Here is a 17,342-nt window from a genome sequence, read left to right on the forward strand (position 1 = left end):
TATTACTGTTTAGAAGAGCTGTCTATAAGGCATTTTAAAACAGTGCAAAAATGCCCAGAGCAAAGGGATTGGTGGAATTAGTAAAGTGGATGACGAATTATGGTCTTCTGCTTGTCAAGGTGAATTGTGTTCCAGGTAAGTTCAAGGCATGGTTTGGGCCGTGCATAATACTTTCACTGTCCCTAAACTGACATCAATGTGATGGTGAATGTGGATAGGAGGATGGCAATGCAGAAAACAGAGACAAATCAGATGAAGTACAATGTGGAGCTTGGTTTGTTCTTGGAAGACCTGTCAGAGGGTTATAGGTCTGGTCATGATCACGACGAGTTCTCGATGGTTACAGTGTCTTGTGCCCAATGTGACTCCTTCTCAGATTTATTCTGGGAATAGTTGGAAATACAGTCTTGCTTGCTTAATTACTCTTCCAAAATGCAGGAAGCATGAAAAGAACATAGTATATTGATCTGCACCAGAGACCTGTTCAAGTGTATATCAGAAATAACCCTCTGTTTCATCTACATTGAATTGTGAAATATCAGTTGAGCAGTCAGAAACAGTGAAACAGCAAGTGCAGTGTAGTTTATTGAGTATGTGCTAGGTAAGCCTGTGGCTCATAGGGCAGGGAGAGTTTCTGGTGCCTAAGATTGAGCCAGTTGCATTTCTGAAGCAAGTGAACCTAATGAATTTGTGAAAGGCTGGGAGGTGTATTTCGCTGCTGTGGACTGTGTACTTCAAGTCCACAGCCCTACCTGCCTTCTCCGTTTTAGGTATTATTGGGGAGTACCCCTGAGAAGGGCACAAATAATCTTGCATCACCGCCTGTTGAAGGCCTGTGACCCTGATGATCTGAGACTGCTACCACTGCCCTACATTCACTTGGGGTCTGTCTATTCTGACCAGTGGTTAACCTGTGAGTCAAATGCCTTCCTCTGGCAGGCAGCACCCAGTGGCTTTGTGCCTATGGTTGAATGAGGCTAATGCAGAAAAGGCCCGCCTGCTTGTTATATAGGGAATGTGACAGGGGACAAGACCTTGTGAGGATATCTTAAGTGGTAGCCATTAACCACAAGCAAAATAGACACAAGACAAACAGGAAAATCACGAGCTGCTCAGAAACTGTTTGACCTGCTGGAATGACTGAATAAAGAAGCTGAAATGATGAGATGTAGTGTATGATGAAATAGATTTCCTGAATGCATTACTTAACATCTCTTGCATTAGAGCTAGAGTTGGAATAAGAAGGCATTATTGGAAACTTAGTTGAGCCATTGAACCAAATGAATTGCCAAGCAAAGTGACCCAATTGAAAGAGGTATTTACACTTCCAACTTTACCTTAGGTGTGTAAATAGTTTCATTTATGAGTGCAAACTCAGGAACGCTGTTGTTTTTAATAGCTATACATTTACTACAGTCATAAGTACAAGCATACAGGAGATACATTTTGAATATCCTCTGTGAATGAAGGCCAGTGTTTCTTTTCTATATGCTTCATCGTTTATAGTTAGCTGATTGGCTGATGGGAGCTTGATCCATTTCAATCATTTGGTTCTACGTTCCTGCTTTTTTTAAACAATTGTCTGAATTCTGCATGCCACAGATCAGGGTGGAACTGTAAGTTAGAGTAACAGACTTTGTGCTTGGCGTTTGGTTAAGGCAGTGCAATCATCCATTCACCATGCAGCATACCCTGGATCTATGAAAGTTAATCAAAAAATTGACAGTTTTAGTTAAATCTCTTCCTAGCTCTGCTAGACACCATATGTAAAAGGCCCCTGTCTAGACATCAGAAGTTGCCACTCCCCAGTTCACTGTAACAGAAGAATGCGAGACAGGTGAGACTATACCGTGAGAGAAGCACATTATCAGTAATAGGACACATCGTCCCTGCATGTGCGTGGCGTAGCTAGTTAAAGGTGTGCCGCAGTGAAAACAGGGACAGTGCACCCTAACTGTAATTCGGCCCCGGGCTTTTAAAAGGAGGTCAAAACAGAAGAGAAGAGCTTAACCCTGATATCCTTTCTACAAAAAAAGCAATGCACAAGAGACTGCTCACATGGTAGATGCTCGTCAGGGAAGGAACTTGGTCACTGGAACAGTGAACTGAACAAAAACTAACGTAGAATACCACATTGCTCACACAATATATGAATAAAATCAGAGATATGACTTCTGAGTTTAAACACCGAGTGATGGATGTGGAGAATTCTCTCCACAAGCAGAGTTTAGATGTGTCCAGCATAGAAGAACCTACTGTGCTACAGTCAAACTTGCTTCAGAAAATAGACAAATTCTAAAATAACCCATTGGACTGTTCAGTGGTGTGGGGAAGGGGATTCTGCTTTGTGCTTGATGCAATGTGCGATAGGTTTTTTAGTGGGGAAAAATCATATAGGCCTATCCCTCAAGATGCTTCTGAACATAAGGCAACAGTATGACTTTGTAGAATTCTGCAGAGATAAACACTCATTGTCTATCGGTTATTTTTTCAGTTGAATGTTTATGATTCAGGCGTGTACAATGATTTGATGGTTACTAAAAAGCATGAGATACCCAGACTATCTGATGTAAAATACTTTCACGATCAATTTCTGCTAATTAGCAAAGTAGACTGGTTTAATCTCAGTTACCCGGCCAGGTTAAAGGGGGTGGATCAAGTGGAAATCCTCAGCGTGGAAGTACAAGGAGGGGGAGTATTTGACAATATCCAGGAAACAGCATCTGTGCCAGGGGGCCCTCTTTTCCCCTTGTACACTTGTCCTACCCAATATTTCCCAAGAACTAGCCAGCACCACCGTCCCTTTATATTCTAACCAAAGGACCAACCTTTAAAATTGGCACCCGAGGGAAAGATGCAGTGTGGGGCATCTCACCTGTAAAAGACGTGCAGAAACCTTTTTATGATTTGGTAAGACAAAGGGTGCCTCCTCACTGAAACTCAACCTCAACATATTTGATGTACACGACATGGAAAAGCTTGGAACGAAAACGTCGATCCAGAATTTAGCAGACTATAAAGGCATAGAAAAAAAAAGTTATTTGAGACGTTGTCCCTCACAAACACATACTGATCATCTGTGCAACATATTTCAATTGGTGTTCACATGTCGCTAAAAGTGCTCTGTCATTTGTCGTGTTAATACATTTTACCAAATATGTTCGATTTTAATATTTGCTTTTCCCATTCAATACAGAATACAGTGAATTGTGTTCATCATTTTCAAAAATATAGATGCATGGATGCACACATTTTCCACAGGTCCAGATTTGTAGCATTTGCTTATCGAAGCGCAATTTAGGTACGCAAATAAAATATATATTTGACAGAAAATTCCAGACTAATTAAATCTGGATTTGGGAATCTTTATGATATTAAAATGCACTGACAACACCGTGAAAATCCACCACCGTGGCACATTTGTAACCTCCATGTATTGATTCTTGCACGTTTTTATGTTACCAATATTTTAATGATTTCAAAGGTTATTCGCAGCCCAATACAATTTCGATTTTTGTCCCGACTCAATGTGTCCCCATTTCCCCACTTACCATCCACGTCCATCCATTCTTTCCATCTTAACAGTTCCTACAACTGATTTTTTGAAAGAGAGAAATCCGCATCCCCTAACTTGGTGTGATATTTGGGCTAAGCCACTCCCATTGCTCGGGAGTGTAGGGGGTCCTTTTTTATGAACTAGAACTGTGACACTGGTAAATATCAGTTTTAAACCCACCCATTTTAGATCTTCCGGCCAGTGTAGGATTACTGTTATCAGGTAGAATATATTTTGTTCGAATTCATTCTGGATATTTCTTCAGCTTCATTGTCATTTCTGGAACCATGTGTCCAAACCCTAAAACATAACAGGCAGTCCTAAGTCTAAAAAGCCACCGAGAGAAGACTTCAACGCTCCAATGCTCTTCATGTCCCGAGTCTTCCACATTTTCTGTGCTTGGGATCAATGCTCGTACAGATGCATCTTAAAAACCTAAACTCCGATTTTCGTGTTTTTTATGATTTGATATAATGTGTGACATTTGATTTCTATTGTATGCGATGTTATTTTGCACTATAATGTATTACTACGCTGGATGATTTGAGAAATCTCCTACGCTTTTTCTGGAAGATTAGTTGGTGGTAGATCACATAATCTGATGTAGCCTCATCTGAGCTGAATTGCCCCTCTAACTAATCTATCCCAACAGTAATGTAGTCATTTGCCAGCGAATTTTAAAACTACAAGAGGCACAGAAAAGGAAACCAACACGAAATATTATTTAGTTTTGGGTAAAATAAAAAAAGTTAACCTGAAAAAATGTCAAACCAAATAAAAAAATGGCTTCAGCAATCTAAACACACAAACACAGAACTGAAACCGAAAAAAATAGAGACAAATGTCAACAAAAAGGGCGTCCCACTAAAGTTCCTTTGAACTCTTTCTTCGAAATCTCCAGTCATAATCTTCAAGCGATATTTCCGCCCGCGCTGGAACATGTAAGGAAGACAAATATTTTTGCACACCGCTTTATTTGGCATGAAGCAATGTATACAGTCGGGTAACAACCATAGGACACCAGCAAAACTGCTAATTATAACAGGCAACAAAGCGAAAAGCCCTGAACATGAATATCAACATATGTTTGTCAAAAGCAAAACTACCTGATAGAACATATGCTAGAATGGGTACAGTATCTCACTCAATCTATTCGAAGGGGCTAGCCACCGAATTATGTCACAATACATCCCCAAACCCCTGGTGATATCATCAAACAACTTAATGTTGTAGAATTCCTTTAGTGGATGACTGTTAGAGACGCAGGACTCGGAGAAGAATTTTTTTCTTTGTATTGCATGGCCATCTTAAAACCACAAACTCACTGCATGCTGAACGATTTTCTGGAAAGTGCCTTATTTTAGATCTTGCCATGTCTGTGACCTATAATCTACAATGCAATGTACATAGAGTGGGCTTTCCGACTCTTACTTGCTCATGACAGGTTGATGGCTTTCCTGTCTCTCAGTTCCCTGTTCAATATTTAATGGCTTTCCTTCCTATTCTTGTGTTTGTCCTGCCCCTCAAGCATTTCTACTTTACCCCATATCTATTTGAGTGACTTGTCGCGTTCCATTGCAGATTTAGAGGACTGCTTTTTTAATTATCTTTCAGCACTCCATGGGAATACATCGGTTTCCACACTCTCTTTCCCCTCTACTTTTTATCACCCCTCACTCCTCCTGTTCGCGTTTTTTTATAACTGAGCAGGATACAAGATAAGGCAGTGGCGGCCCGTCCTTTAGCGCGGAGGGGCCACGCCCCTCCCACCTTTTGCCCCTCATGAAGAGTGTCTGTCAGGCTGAACAAAGGCCAGCCTGACAGACACTCTTCATTTTCAGCTCAGACAGCCAGGAGTAAGCCATGTGCGATTTGCGCAGACTCCTGGCTGCCTGAGCTGAACTTTGCTGGGCTGAGGAGGTCACATCTCCTATGGGCGTGACCTCCTCGGCCCAGCAAAGGTGCCTCAAGGCCCTCCCCTGGGTGACGAGGAAAGCGTCACCCATTGACACTCGCCCTGGGTGCTTCAGGTTTAAGCCCTGAAGCGCCCAGGGCGAGTGTCTATCAGTGACACTTTGTCACAGAGTGGAGTGGGGTCAGCAGTCTCACTGACCCCATCCCACTCTGTGACGAGGCTGGGACTGCTGCCTTACCTCATTGGCTGACCCAAGGCAGCAGTCCCAACCCTCCTGGGACCTGGAGGCTGAAGGTAAGTGTGTGTGTTTGTGATGTTTTAAATTGAATGTTTGGTGTGTGCATGCATGTTTGAGTGTTATGAGTGTTGTTAATGGATGTGCGTGTGTGCATGTTTGTGTGAAAGAATGAGTGTGTGTGATCTTTTAAAATGAATGTTAGGTGCATGTGTGCATGTTTGAATGTTATGAGTGTTAATGGATGTGCATGCATGCATGCGTGTGTGAAAGAATGAGTGTGTGTGATGTTTTAAAATGAATGTTTGGTGCGTGCGTGCATGTTTGAATGGTATGAGTGTTAATGGATGTGCGTGCGTGCTTGTCTGTGTGAGAAAGAATGAGTGTGTGTGTGTGTGTGTGTGCTTCCCGCCACCCCCTCCCGCCTAAAGCTGCCAGCCGCCACAGCGATAAGGCGGTGTACTCCTTTAATACATACAGCACCAGTAGTCACATCTTCAACCACTTCCTGACTGAAGGACACATTGCCTAAAGACTGAAACATTCACGTAGTTTCTGGATGTAAAGGAGAAAGCAATTGGGATATCATAAACTTACCCCACAAAAGAATATACATTCTGACATATTTGTTAAATTTAGATTATTTGTATGGTGAAGATTCACAAACTGAAGGCACTCTGTAACAGCGTGCTAATCAAATCATCTCATTTGTTTATAGTTTCATCTTTCACACACCATGAAACATTTTCCAAGTTTTTTAAACCTAGACATTTCCATGACATATCCAGCTGGTAGCTAAAGGGATACTGAGACACTACATTCCATTCCACATCACAAATACTGACCTTTGGCAGAGAGGCGCGGGATCCGGAGCTCTGAGTAGTCATGGTCAGCACGGTGGTAATGCCAAGTCCTACTCTGGCTGGGGCAGCGTCCATGTTTATCCAGAAGGAGACCCATGAGAGTATGACGATCAACAGACTGGGAATGTACATCTGAATGAGGTAGTAACCCATCTGCCGCTCCAGGTGGAACTTTACTTCAATGCAGGTAAACATGCCTAAACAGCCAAAAATCACAGCAAAAGATAAAAATTCAGTTCATGTCTCATTTCGGCCAATTTAGGGACTAAAATAATCTGCAGTCAAGTGAGGTGGTTACAAAATAACAAGCTAAAGAAATCAAAAAATGCAACACTAAAGCACAAAGGAAATGATAAACGAAATTACAACCTAAAAACTTCCCAACAGCATATTTTCAAGTACAAGACAGAGTTTGCACTTTCTAGATTTTCCTTGTCTAATTGTCATGAATACAGGAAGTGCAGAATTATTAGGCAAATGAGTATTTTGACCACATCATCCTCTTTATGCATGTTGTCTTACTCCAAGCTGTATAGGCTCGAAAGCCTACTACCAATTAAGCATATTAGGTGATGTGCATCTCTGTAATGAGAAGGGGTGTGGTCTAATGACATCAACACCCTATATCAGGTGTGCATAATTATTAGGCAACTTCCTTTCCTTTGGCAAAATGGGTCAAAAGAAGGACTTGACAGGCTCAGAAAAGTCAAAAATAGTGAGATATCTTGCAGAGGGATGCAGCACTCTTAAAATTGCAAAGCTTCTGAAGCGTGATCATCGAACAATCAAGCGTTTCATTCAAAATAGTCAACAGGGTCACAAGAAGCGTGTGGAAAAACCAAGGCGCAAAATAACTGCCCATGAACTGAGAAAAGTCAAGCGTGCAGCTGCCACGATGCCACTTGCCACCAGTTTGGCCATATTTCAGAGCTGCAACATCACTGGAGTGCCCAAAAGCACAAGGTGTGCAATACCCAGAGACATGGCCAAGGTAAGAAAGGCTGAAAGACGACCACCACTGAACAAGACACACAAGCTGAAACGTCAAGACTGGGCCAAGAAATATCTCAAGACTGATTTTTCTAAGGTTTTATGGACTGATGAAATGAGAGTGAGTCTTGATGGGCCAGATGGATGGGCCCGTGGCTGGATTGGTAAAGGGCAGAGAGCTCCAGTCCGACTCAGACGCCAGCAAGGTGGAGGTGGAGTACTGGTTTGGGCTGGTATCATCAAAGATGAGCTTGTGGGGCCTTTTCGGGTTGAGGATGGAGTCAAGCTCAACTCCCAGTCCTACTGCCAGTTCCTGGAAGACACCTTCTTCAAGCAGTGGTACAGGAAGAAGTCTGCATCCTTCAAGAAAAACATGATTCTCATGCAGGACAATGCTCCATCACACGGGTCCAAGTACTCCACAGCGTGGCTGGCAAGAAAGGGTATAAAAGAAGGAAATCTAATGACATGGCCTCCTTGTTCACCTGATCTGAACCCCATTGAGAACCTGTGGTCCATCATCAAATGTGAGATTTACAAGGAGGGAAAACAGTACACCTCTCTGAACAGTGTCTGGGAGGCTGTGGTTGCTGCTGCACGCAATGTTGATGGTGAACAGATCAAAACACTGACAGAATCCATGGATGGCAGGCTTTTGAGTGTCCTTGCAAAGAAAGGTGGCTATATTGGTCACTGATTTGTTTTTGTTTTGTTTTTGAATGTCAGAAATGTATATTTGTGAATGTTGAGATGTTATATTGGTTTCACTGGTAATAATAAATAATTGAAATGGGTATATATTTGTTTTTTGTTAAGTTGCCTAATAATTATGCACAGTAATAGTCACCTGCACACACAGATATCCCCCTAACATAGCTAAAACTAAAAACAAACTAAAAACTACTTCCAAAAATATTCAGCTTTGATATTAATGAGTTTTTTGGGTTCATTGAGAACATGGTTGTTGTTCAATAATAAAATTAATCATCAAAAATACAACTTGCCTAATAATTCTGCACTCCCTGTATTAGCAGCAAACAGTAGACTAGATGAGCTCATTGAACAATTGAGTCCTTGGGTAAACACTATACAGGACAGGTAACGTCATTGGAAATAATTTGAAAATGTCTCCAGCAACTTTTGTATGAGTACAACGCATTTTAATTGGTGTTTTGATACATCTGGAAATGATGAGCTATTTTCTTATCAACACGTCTTAGCAAAATGCTATATTCCAATACCTGTTTTTAGCACTATAAGGACTCTAGAGTGTCATTGTCAATTTTTATTGATCAGTTAATTAAAACCACTACAAAGGTTAAAAGAAAAAAAAAAACATTGTCTACAGTAAAAGTTGAATAATGAAGAAAACGAAATAAAAGGCAATTAAGAACTAGGCATTGTCTCCATTTGCAGCGAGGGCTGCTTACGCATGTTGCTATGTGGCCCAACTGACTGGGCTAGCAGCCACCAGAGAACTGTCACATATTTTGCACTTCTTGCCAGGGCCCAGGGCGCAGAGTGTGAAAAACAAAGATTGGATACCTCCATACAGGACCACACCTCATGAGCCACGGTTACTGGAATTAGTAGTTGTCTTCTTTTGGCTACTAGTTTGGGACAGCAGCACAGAGCCTGCAGGTGTTTTGCCTGTGATCGGGCCAGGAAGGATTAAAGTTCTTAATTGGGAGAACTAGTGTTCGCAGATACAGGATCTGATGCTGAGTTCCTGCATTTATTGCTTCTAGGTGGTATGGTTGCGGGGCTCCATTCAAATAAGAATCATTTAGCACTGGCACTGTTGTTGGTGATTTGGATGTCAGAATGTCGAGCTCTCTTGAGAGTTCCTTTGCTCTTCTATTAATTGATATTTTCCAAGCAGTGTAGTTCACCATATCTGCCAGCTGAATGGAGTCACTCGTTTCAAAGGTTTTCTGTGCCTTGCTTAAATGCATATGCCACGGGTTGCCGGGAGTTTCGAAAATCGTTCTCAGGTGGAGTTTCAGAGTGAGCGAGTTGGCCTTCCTGAGACTGATGTAATATTTCAGGATGACAGCTTGACAGTCTATCTGCTGTGACATTAGGCTCATTTCCTATCTGAGCCTAGTGCAACATGTATATTTCGGTTGTTTACATTTTTTAAAGTATGCTCTACAATGAGCTTGTTCGATATTGAATTCTAAGCACCCCGAAAATGCCAGGTAACCATATTGCAGAGCAGGAAGCAGGGTGGCCTTTATTACCCTCAATATTGGGGCAGCTGAGGTGCTTCTGAGCTGGTTATTCAATTTAGCAAGTCCCTATGTGATGGCAGCATCTTTATGTCTGATTATGCTTTTCTGTACCCCTACCGTGTTGTTTTCTGAGAACCACACACCCAAGTAGTTATATTTCCTGGCTGTTCGGATGGTCTGGCTTCCCAGTTGCCAGGTTTTAATTTTCTGTTCTTATACCTTCCGAATATAAGGACTTTTGTTTTTTCCTGAGTAACCTGCAACTGATTAGCCTTGTTAAACATGTTCAGGGCATTTAGGGCTTGCTGTAGTCCAGTTTTCGTGCAGTCCATTATCACAATGTCATCAGCATACTGGATGATTTGGAGTCTTGTGAGGCCAATCTTAGGTAGGACCAGACTGCTGACCTTCAGATATTTCTCCAAGTCTGCAGTGTACAGATTGAACAATAGAGGGGCCAGTACGCATCCCTGCTTTAGGCCTCTGTTAGTTTCTATTTTCCGTGATAGTGACCCTGGCCCTGTAAGAACCCGGACCCAAGTGTAGGAGTACAATGAGACGATGGCTTTTAGAAGATGTGGAGGAATACCCCATAAAGACAGCTTCTTCCACAGAGTTTCACGGTCTACCCTATCGAAGGCCGCACTGTAATCAACAAAGCAGCAAAATAGCGGCTGATGGGCAGTGTTGGTTGCTTGGTACTGTAAGTAGGCTAGTGCCACGATGTTGTCCACAGTTGAGGCCCCTGATCTGAAGCCAGATTGGAAAAATGGCTGAATTGGACACTCCTCTACCCAGGCTTCCAGTTGGTCCAAAAGCAGTTGTGCGTACATTTTTACCTCCATGTCCAGGAGAGCAATTAGTCGATAGTTTGCGGCTTCTGAGCGGTCACCCTTTTCTATAAATTGAACACAGTATTGACCCTCTCCAGGATTCCGGGACAGTGGTCAGGTGATTATGCGATGTTAAAGATCTGTGACAGCCTCCCTGCTCAGTCCGATGTAGAGTATTTGAACAGAGAAGCAGGTAAGCCGTTAGGTCCTGGAGCGCCATCCTTCCTAGTCCTCTTTAAGGTGTTCTCTGTCATGCTAATGGAAAAAGTAGTCAAAACCTTAGCTTTTGCATCGTGCTGTGTGGCTAGCTGATCTGCTTCTATCTCTTGTTGTTTCTTGGCCCTAGAAGAGGAGTTATCACTGTGGGAAGTGGGTGGACACTGAATTTTGTCCCTGCTATTACTGGCAGAGTCTAGTACTGCTTTGGTGGTCATGTACCAGAGTGTAACATGCAAGACCCATGCTGACTCTGATACACCATTCTCTCTTGTCTTTTGGCCATTTGTTAACTTATTTACATAGTCCCACAAAAGGGCGTGATTTGGGTCTTTTAGGAGCTGAAATAAGATGCCCCATACTTTCCTATCTTTTTCCCCCTTAAGCTCCCGTATCTGTTTTTTGAGAAATCTTCTGCTATTTGTTACCTCTGCCGCTGTGTCCGGTGTGGGCTTTTGCTTGTGCGTACGTAAGGCTCTACAAAGTGCCTGCCTTGCTTTGAGTACATTTTTGTCCAGTTGTAGTGGTTTGCTTCTTTGGATAAGATGGGATGCATGAGCACACCTTGACTTACCCAACAACAACATGTGTAGATCACCCATCGACTTCGTCCATCATTTGAGATTCGGGTTTGGTTCTAAAAGCTGGGTTTTTAACCATCAGATTATTTTAGATGAGTACTCTGGTCTCCATTTAATTCTTCTCACCTGGTGTGCTTGTTCTATGCCCATTGAGGCCCCTACCGCTGCATACCGCTCTGCTGCCTGTACTTGTGAATCAATTATACATTTCAGGGGACTGTGGTTGCTCTCTTCCCTCTCAGTGATTTCATAGTGGCTAAGTCTCTGCTTGAGTTTTTCTGAGAGGTACACGCAATCAATGGTTGAGCCTCCCTTGAATGATGAGGGAAAGGGGCTCCCATTCCAATTATTCATGTGCTCCTTTCGGGCTGACAATAGTCTGAAGGTTGTCACAAAATTGTGAAGTAGTTGACTGCCTCCATCCTGGTGGGGATCCTCTGTTTGGGTATCAAGCCTGTATACATTAAAATCACCCAGCATAACTATTTCATGGCCAGGGTGCTTGAAGATGACTGTTTCCAAGTTCTCCAGGAGTTCGAGGATCGTTGCTGCCTTTGATTTCCTTGTGCCGTTTAAGTAGCATTTAATTAGTATCAATTCCAAATTTTGTTGAGCAATGTTCACACCGCTAATGGTGATTACTTGGGCCATTTTGCTGGTGACTGCAAGCTCAGTGGTTGCCAAACGGACTGCGTGTTTAATGAAGATGGATAGTCTGCCTGAAGGCCGACCAACGATACTTGGCCGCATGGCTGGCTTGAAAATCTCATAATAGCCTGGCAGGAGAGATTGAGTACATTCCCAGGTTTCTTGCATACAAATGATGTCGTTGGAGCTTAAGTAGGACATGACCTCGCCAGATCTAATGATGCTCCTGAGGCCTGCCACGTTCCATGACAAGAATGACAGAGATTTCGGTGACCACGAAGAATGGTGCTCTATGGTCCCCTTAATGCTAGGACCAATACCTTGGTGCTTCCAGATCCGTCTGCTTACTTTGCGGGAATGATCGTGTGCCCATATGGACCTCTCTTCTATTTTGCTCGCAGACTATAGTTATCTGCGGAGTCACTGTTGTATGTGTCCCATGGGTCCACCCCTCACCTGAGCCTCCTTAGGACAGTTTTCAGCTTTTGAGCAAGGACAATATTTAAGAGGATAAATGGATATTTGTCCGGTGGGGGGATATATAGTTCAATGCCCCAATCTGCAAAAGAATCCCTTTCGTCCCAGACGGCAGCCCTCTGTGCTGCACTTTTCCAAGTTGTTTTTGTGATCTCATTTGTTACATTTGGAGCGGGTGGCTCAAACCTCACCCATTGCATGTCCTCCGAGGTAATGTGCCTGAGAGCTGGCACCTGAGAGAATAAGCACAATAAATTCCTTCTATTTAGGATGTTTATGAGACCCTTTGAGGTATAATGGGGGATGAACACTAGGTCCAGAGAGTCCTGCTCTACTGGGTCTAGTGTAGCCTGTCCGACTGACAGTGCTTCTGAAGTGGCCAGAGGAGTGAAGTCTCTGCAATAGGGGCGTGATGAATTGCATGTGCCACTAAGTGGAGGGCCCGCTCTCTGTTGCCTATAAAGCCAGTGGTACCTACTGTCTCTTTGTGTTATGGTTGTTGTGTCCTCCTTGGGCCCAATTTGCATGTCATGATGGTTGTCCTGTGTAGTGTATGAGATAGAGTGCTCCCTTACACCTTCCTTCCGGGAGAAAGCTGTTGTGGTCCTTACTAGGGTTGTGTTCGGACAGGTCCTTGGATCTTGAGTTCTGTAGTCCTCGGAGGGTTTCTGCGCCCCTCGGCTTCAAGGTATTGCAACTGGGCCGCTTTTACTATTGGCTGATGTCAAACGCAGGCCAGAGGTTTCTCCTGCTTCATAGTTCCTAGGAGCCAGCATTGTTGGCGCTACTGTTTGCTCTTGTGATTGAGCCAGAAGCGATGACTATGGTGTGGCAGGTGTCGATGTTTGTCCCAAGGATGTGGCTTTCCCTTTCCCGCCTCGTGAAGCCGACATCAGTTTGATCACTTGTTCTTGTTGCTGGGCTGCTTGTGATTTGCACGCCTGAAAAATTGGGAATAACTTTGCTGTGCCACTAACTTCCAATACTTCAGGGGCGATCTTTATTTTGTGCCTTTTGGCAGTTCTCGTTTGGCATCTATGTTTCCTGGTTTGCTTTTTTTTGTTTCTTCCTCGCTCTCCTTGTAAGGGTGGTGGGTGAAACCTGGATAAGCTTGATGGGGAGTTACGTGATAGCAGTGCTACACCAACGATTATATTGTTGGTTTTAGCCTCAGATTTCAGTTTTTCACTCGTGCAGGACTTTAGGTCCCTGCCAGGGCAGAGGAAATAACTGAAGTTGGGCTGTCAGCCCCAGGAGCTGTATGGAATGGGCTGCTTGAATTAGCCCTTGATAGGATGATATTTTGTCCTTGAACTTGAGCTGGTTGGGCGGATTGGCACCTTTGGGAGGGCGAGGTTGCTGCTGTGGTTTTGTCGTTTCTTGCTGTCTCCTTGACTACTTCAACTAGCTCAATTAGGATATTTGGTAGAGCATAGCTTGTCAAGAATTGGGAAGCAAGAGCATTGGGTTCCCTTCCTTATGGTGATGAGGAGGCTCTCCATGTGTGTTACCTTTGTTCTGATTTCTAATAGATGTGTGGCCAGGGACTGAAACAAGTCATCTTGTCTGACTGAAAAAGGAGCACCCTTGCCATGATATCCTGCGAGGCTCTAATAGCCGCCAGCTCTTGTGCATTTATGAAGCACCCTGAAGTTGTTCTGGAAGATGGTCCACCTCCTTCTTGATCCTCACCTGAGTGTTTCTTGGGTGCTCTTGCTGTTGTGGTGAGGCCGAGTGTTCTATCGATCTGCTCCTCTAGGTTATTGAGGAACTGCTCAGACAGTGCCCCAAGCTCTTGATCTGTGAGACTGGGCCTGCCCTGGTTGGTGAGCAAGGTTTTTGGTATGCCCCCAGATGCGGGCGATAACTCTAAGGGGTTAGATGCCTCCACCAACATCCCTTGTACTGGGGACCACTCAAGTTTGCGGGCTACTTGGGCAATGGTCGTCATTTTGTGCATTTGGTGGCCAACTCCTGGAGGGGCGCAGACCACAGGAGAGTTGAAGTGCTGAGCAGCGGTGTCTTTTGTGGTAGTGGAGACTTTGTTCAACAGTGTTGATGATACGATCCCTGGGGGGAGCGAACCACTGAAGTGTTGAGGTACTGAGTGGCGCTCTCTGCTGTGATGGAAAGGTCTCTATTCAAAGGTTGCGATGATGCGATCCCTGCTTGAAGAGGGGAGGAGATGCCGGCAAAGGACTCTTGGTGACTGACTATTAAGATTGAGGGGGGGCATGAGAGTGGTCTGTAGGCAATGATCCCCCCTGTAGAGATCGTGCTGTGTGCGGGTGTTTGCCCCACTTTGCTGGATTGGACATTTACATCCTCCTCCTTTGCGTGCAGCCGTACATGCGCACTGCCCCACTCTGGAACCTCTGTTGCTGGTTTACAGAGAAATCAGACTATGGTGTCCTTTCCTTCGGGTCGGGTCTGTATTTTTACATGGTCTGGGGGGGTCGCTGCTTCTTCAGACACCCTGTCAGCCATTAAGTAATCAGAGCAGCCCGAGCATTTTAATTGCAGGGTCAAGCAAACCCCCGCCCCTTGCCGGCGTGTGTTGTATTTCCTCTTTGGCATCGCTGGCAGGGGCTGTGTGGGTTGTTAAACTTCATGGCCTTAGTGCTATGCTGTGAGCGCCCCAGTCTTCGCTGTCCCCCCGCTATGCGTGTTGCTCCTATACTCCTGGTGCCTGTTGCACCTGGTATTCTTGTCCTATTGTGGGTTGTGCTACACTGGACGTCGCCTCACCCCCTCGCCAGCTACGGCTGTCACTGGTGTGGTGGAGGGGCATGAGCACGCCACCTGGGGAGCCTAGGAAGCCTGGGGCATAGGAGATGCTTGATGCTTGGTGGAACTTTCTGGATGGAGGTGAGGCAAAGGTGAAGCAATGGGCATAGGGAGGTGGGAGGGCGTGACACTGGGCAGGCACCCCTCACTTCTGCCTCGCTCTTGAGCCACCTGCTTCTTCTCGCCCTCTTTGCCCCTATGCCTCTTCCTTGCTGCTTCCCTGCAGTTGCCCTACTGGCCCACTGCTCCTGCACCCAGCTCTCCCAACTCCACAGGAGCAATGTGCGCAGACCCTCTGCGGGGGGGGGGGGGTTTGTGACTCATAGGCTCCTGAGCTTCCGATCCTTTTTTTTTCCAGCCACCTGGCCTCCCAGCCTCCTGGGGTCACTTTCCCCCTCACTGGAAGGGGACGCTCCGGAGCTACGTCATGAGCCGGAACTCCCCTGTGGACTCCCCCGTGCCCCCACAAGCCGCACCTTGACCAGGGCATGGCCCGCTTCTGTGGGGTCCGTAGGGGTACTGTGAGGGAGCCCACTCCGCGACCAATGGTTTTCAATAGCACCGGGCCGAGCCGCGCTGAGAACTGCACTGAGAACTCTAGAGTTAATGTTCGAAAAACAAATGTATAAATTTTTTCTCCTAGAGCCTCTTTTTTAAACTTTCATGAGACTTTGATTGGAACTAAACTGCTCAGAAATGCAATCATGGTTGGACATTCCGCATCCAGATTCACAAGTTGTGAAATTTTGTTACATAAATGGCACCTACAACTTGGTAAAATGCACAGACCGTGGAAGACTTTGGAGATAGAAGGGTGTATTACAGGTGGGGATGGCCCTGCAAAATGCATTGACTACCCACAACCTCCACTCAGTACTTTGCTGAAACCACAGGTCGGATAACAATCTTTAGAATACGTTCCTAAGCTACAGATGTGCTCTTGTCAAAAACATGTTCATAAATAATTTGTAGGTATTTTATCTCTTCCCACCCCTACTACCCTAAAATCACACGTAGCTCCCTGTGCCCCTTCCCACCCCTCAAACCTAAAAATCTCCCTTACCTCCTTTTGCCTCTTCCCATTCCTCAACCCTAAAATCACCCATACCTCACTATACCGCTACCCACCCATTAGCCCTAAAATCATCCTTACCTCCTTTACTCTTACCTAAACATTTTGTTTTTTTAAACAACATGAACATGCATGTGATTTAAGAAAATATATATACTTACCTGCGTGGTAAATTACAGTAAGGTTAAGGATGTGTGGTAAAGTTAAAAACCTATAAAATATACTTACATGCGTTGTACTTACTTTCTGACTAAAGACTGCAGGTTAAAGGTAAGGTGGTGTAAAGATTGTGGGGTAAAGGTAACATTCTCTTGTGGAAATCCATATATCTATGTATATGCTCCAAATTATAGGTAATGGAGAATCATAATTTTTGTGTGAAATATGACAAGAAATACCTGGAATTATATGAAGTTGGTTGAAATGTACCCAATGGTATCTTGTATAAAAAACTGAATGTGAGTGTATACGTTGCGTACTGGAAAACACTGGTTCAAGGACAAAGGCCCTCATTATGACAATGGCGGTATTGACCGCTTACCGCCGCGGCGCTGACCGACAAAAAGACCATCGCCGCGGCTACCTGCCGTCTGCCATATTATGACCGTAGCCGGAATTTCGCTAGAAGGATGGCGGGATTCCGGCTGCGGTCATGGCAGCGGATGGCGTTAAGGTGGTGCTGCTGCCAGTAACAGCGCCACACCAGTAGACCGCTGCAGACCGTATCATAACACATGATACGGCCTGGCGGGGTTCTGCTGGTGGACGCTGATGCTGGCAGCAGCGCCCCATCCCATCTCCTGCCGGAGGACCCCCTGCAATCAGGTAAGATGGGTGTTCCGACAGGGGAGAGGGGTATGGTGTGTGTGTGGGGGGGGGGGTGTTGGTGTATGTTTGTGTGAGCATCCATGCGGGTGTGTGGCGTGTGGAATGCA

At 44.7% G+C, this 17,342-nt stretch overlaps 1 protein-coding gene across 1 annotated transcript in view; it reads right to left on the minus strand.

Annotated features, from left to right (window-relative positions):
- Window positions 1–17,342, minus strand: part of LOC138265628 (glycine receptor subunit alpha-4) — a 500,430-nt gene that overhangs the window by 257,552 nt on the left and 225,536 nt on the right. Inside the window, exon 6 of the mRNA XM_069213515.1 lies at window positions 6,552–6,766. Coding sequence (XP_069069616.1) covers window positions 6,552–6,766 — 215 coding nt within the window. The remainder of the gene's footprint in view (window positions 1–6,551; window positions 6,767–17,342) is intronic.

The sequence above is a fragment of the Pleurodeles waltl genome, chromosome 2_1 (genome assembly GCF_031143425.1).
Source record: "Pleurodeles waltl isolate 20211129_DDA chromosome 2_1, aPleWal1.hap1.20221129, whole genome shotgun sequence".
Lineage (NCBI taxonomy): Eukaryota > Metazoa > Chordata > Amphibia > Caudata > Salamandridae > Pleurodeles > Pleurodeles waltl.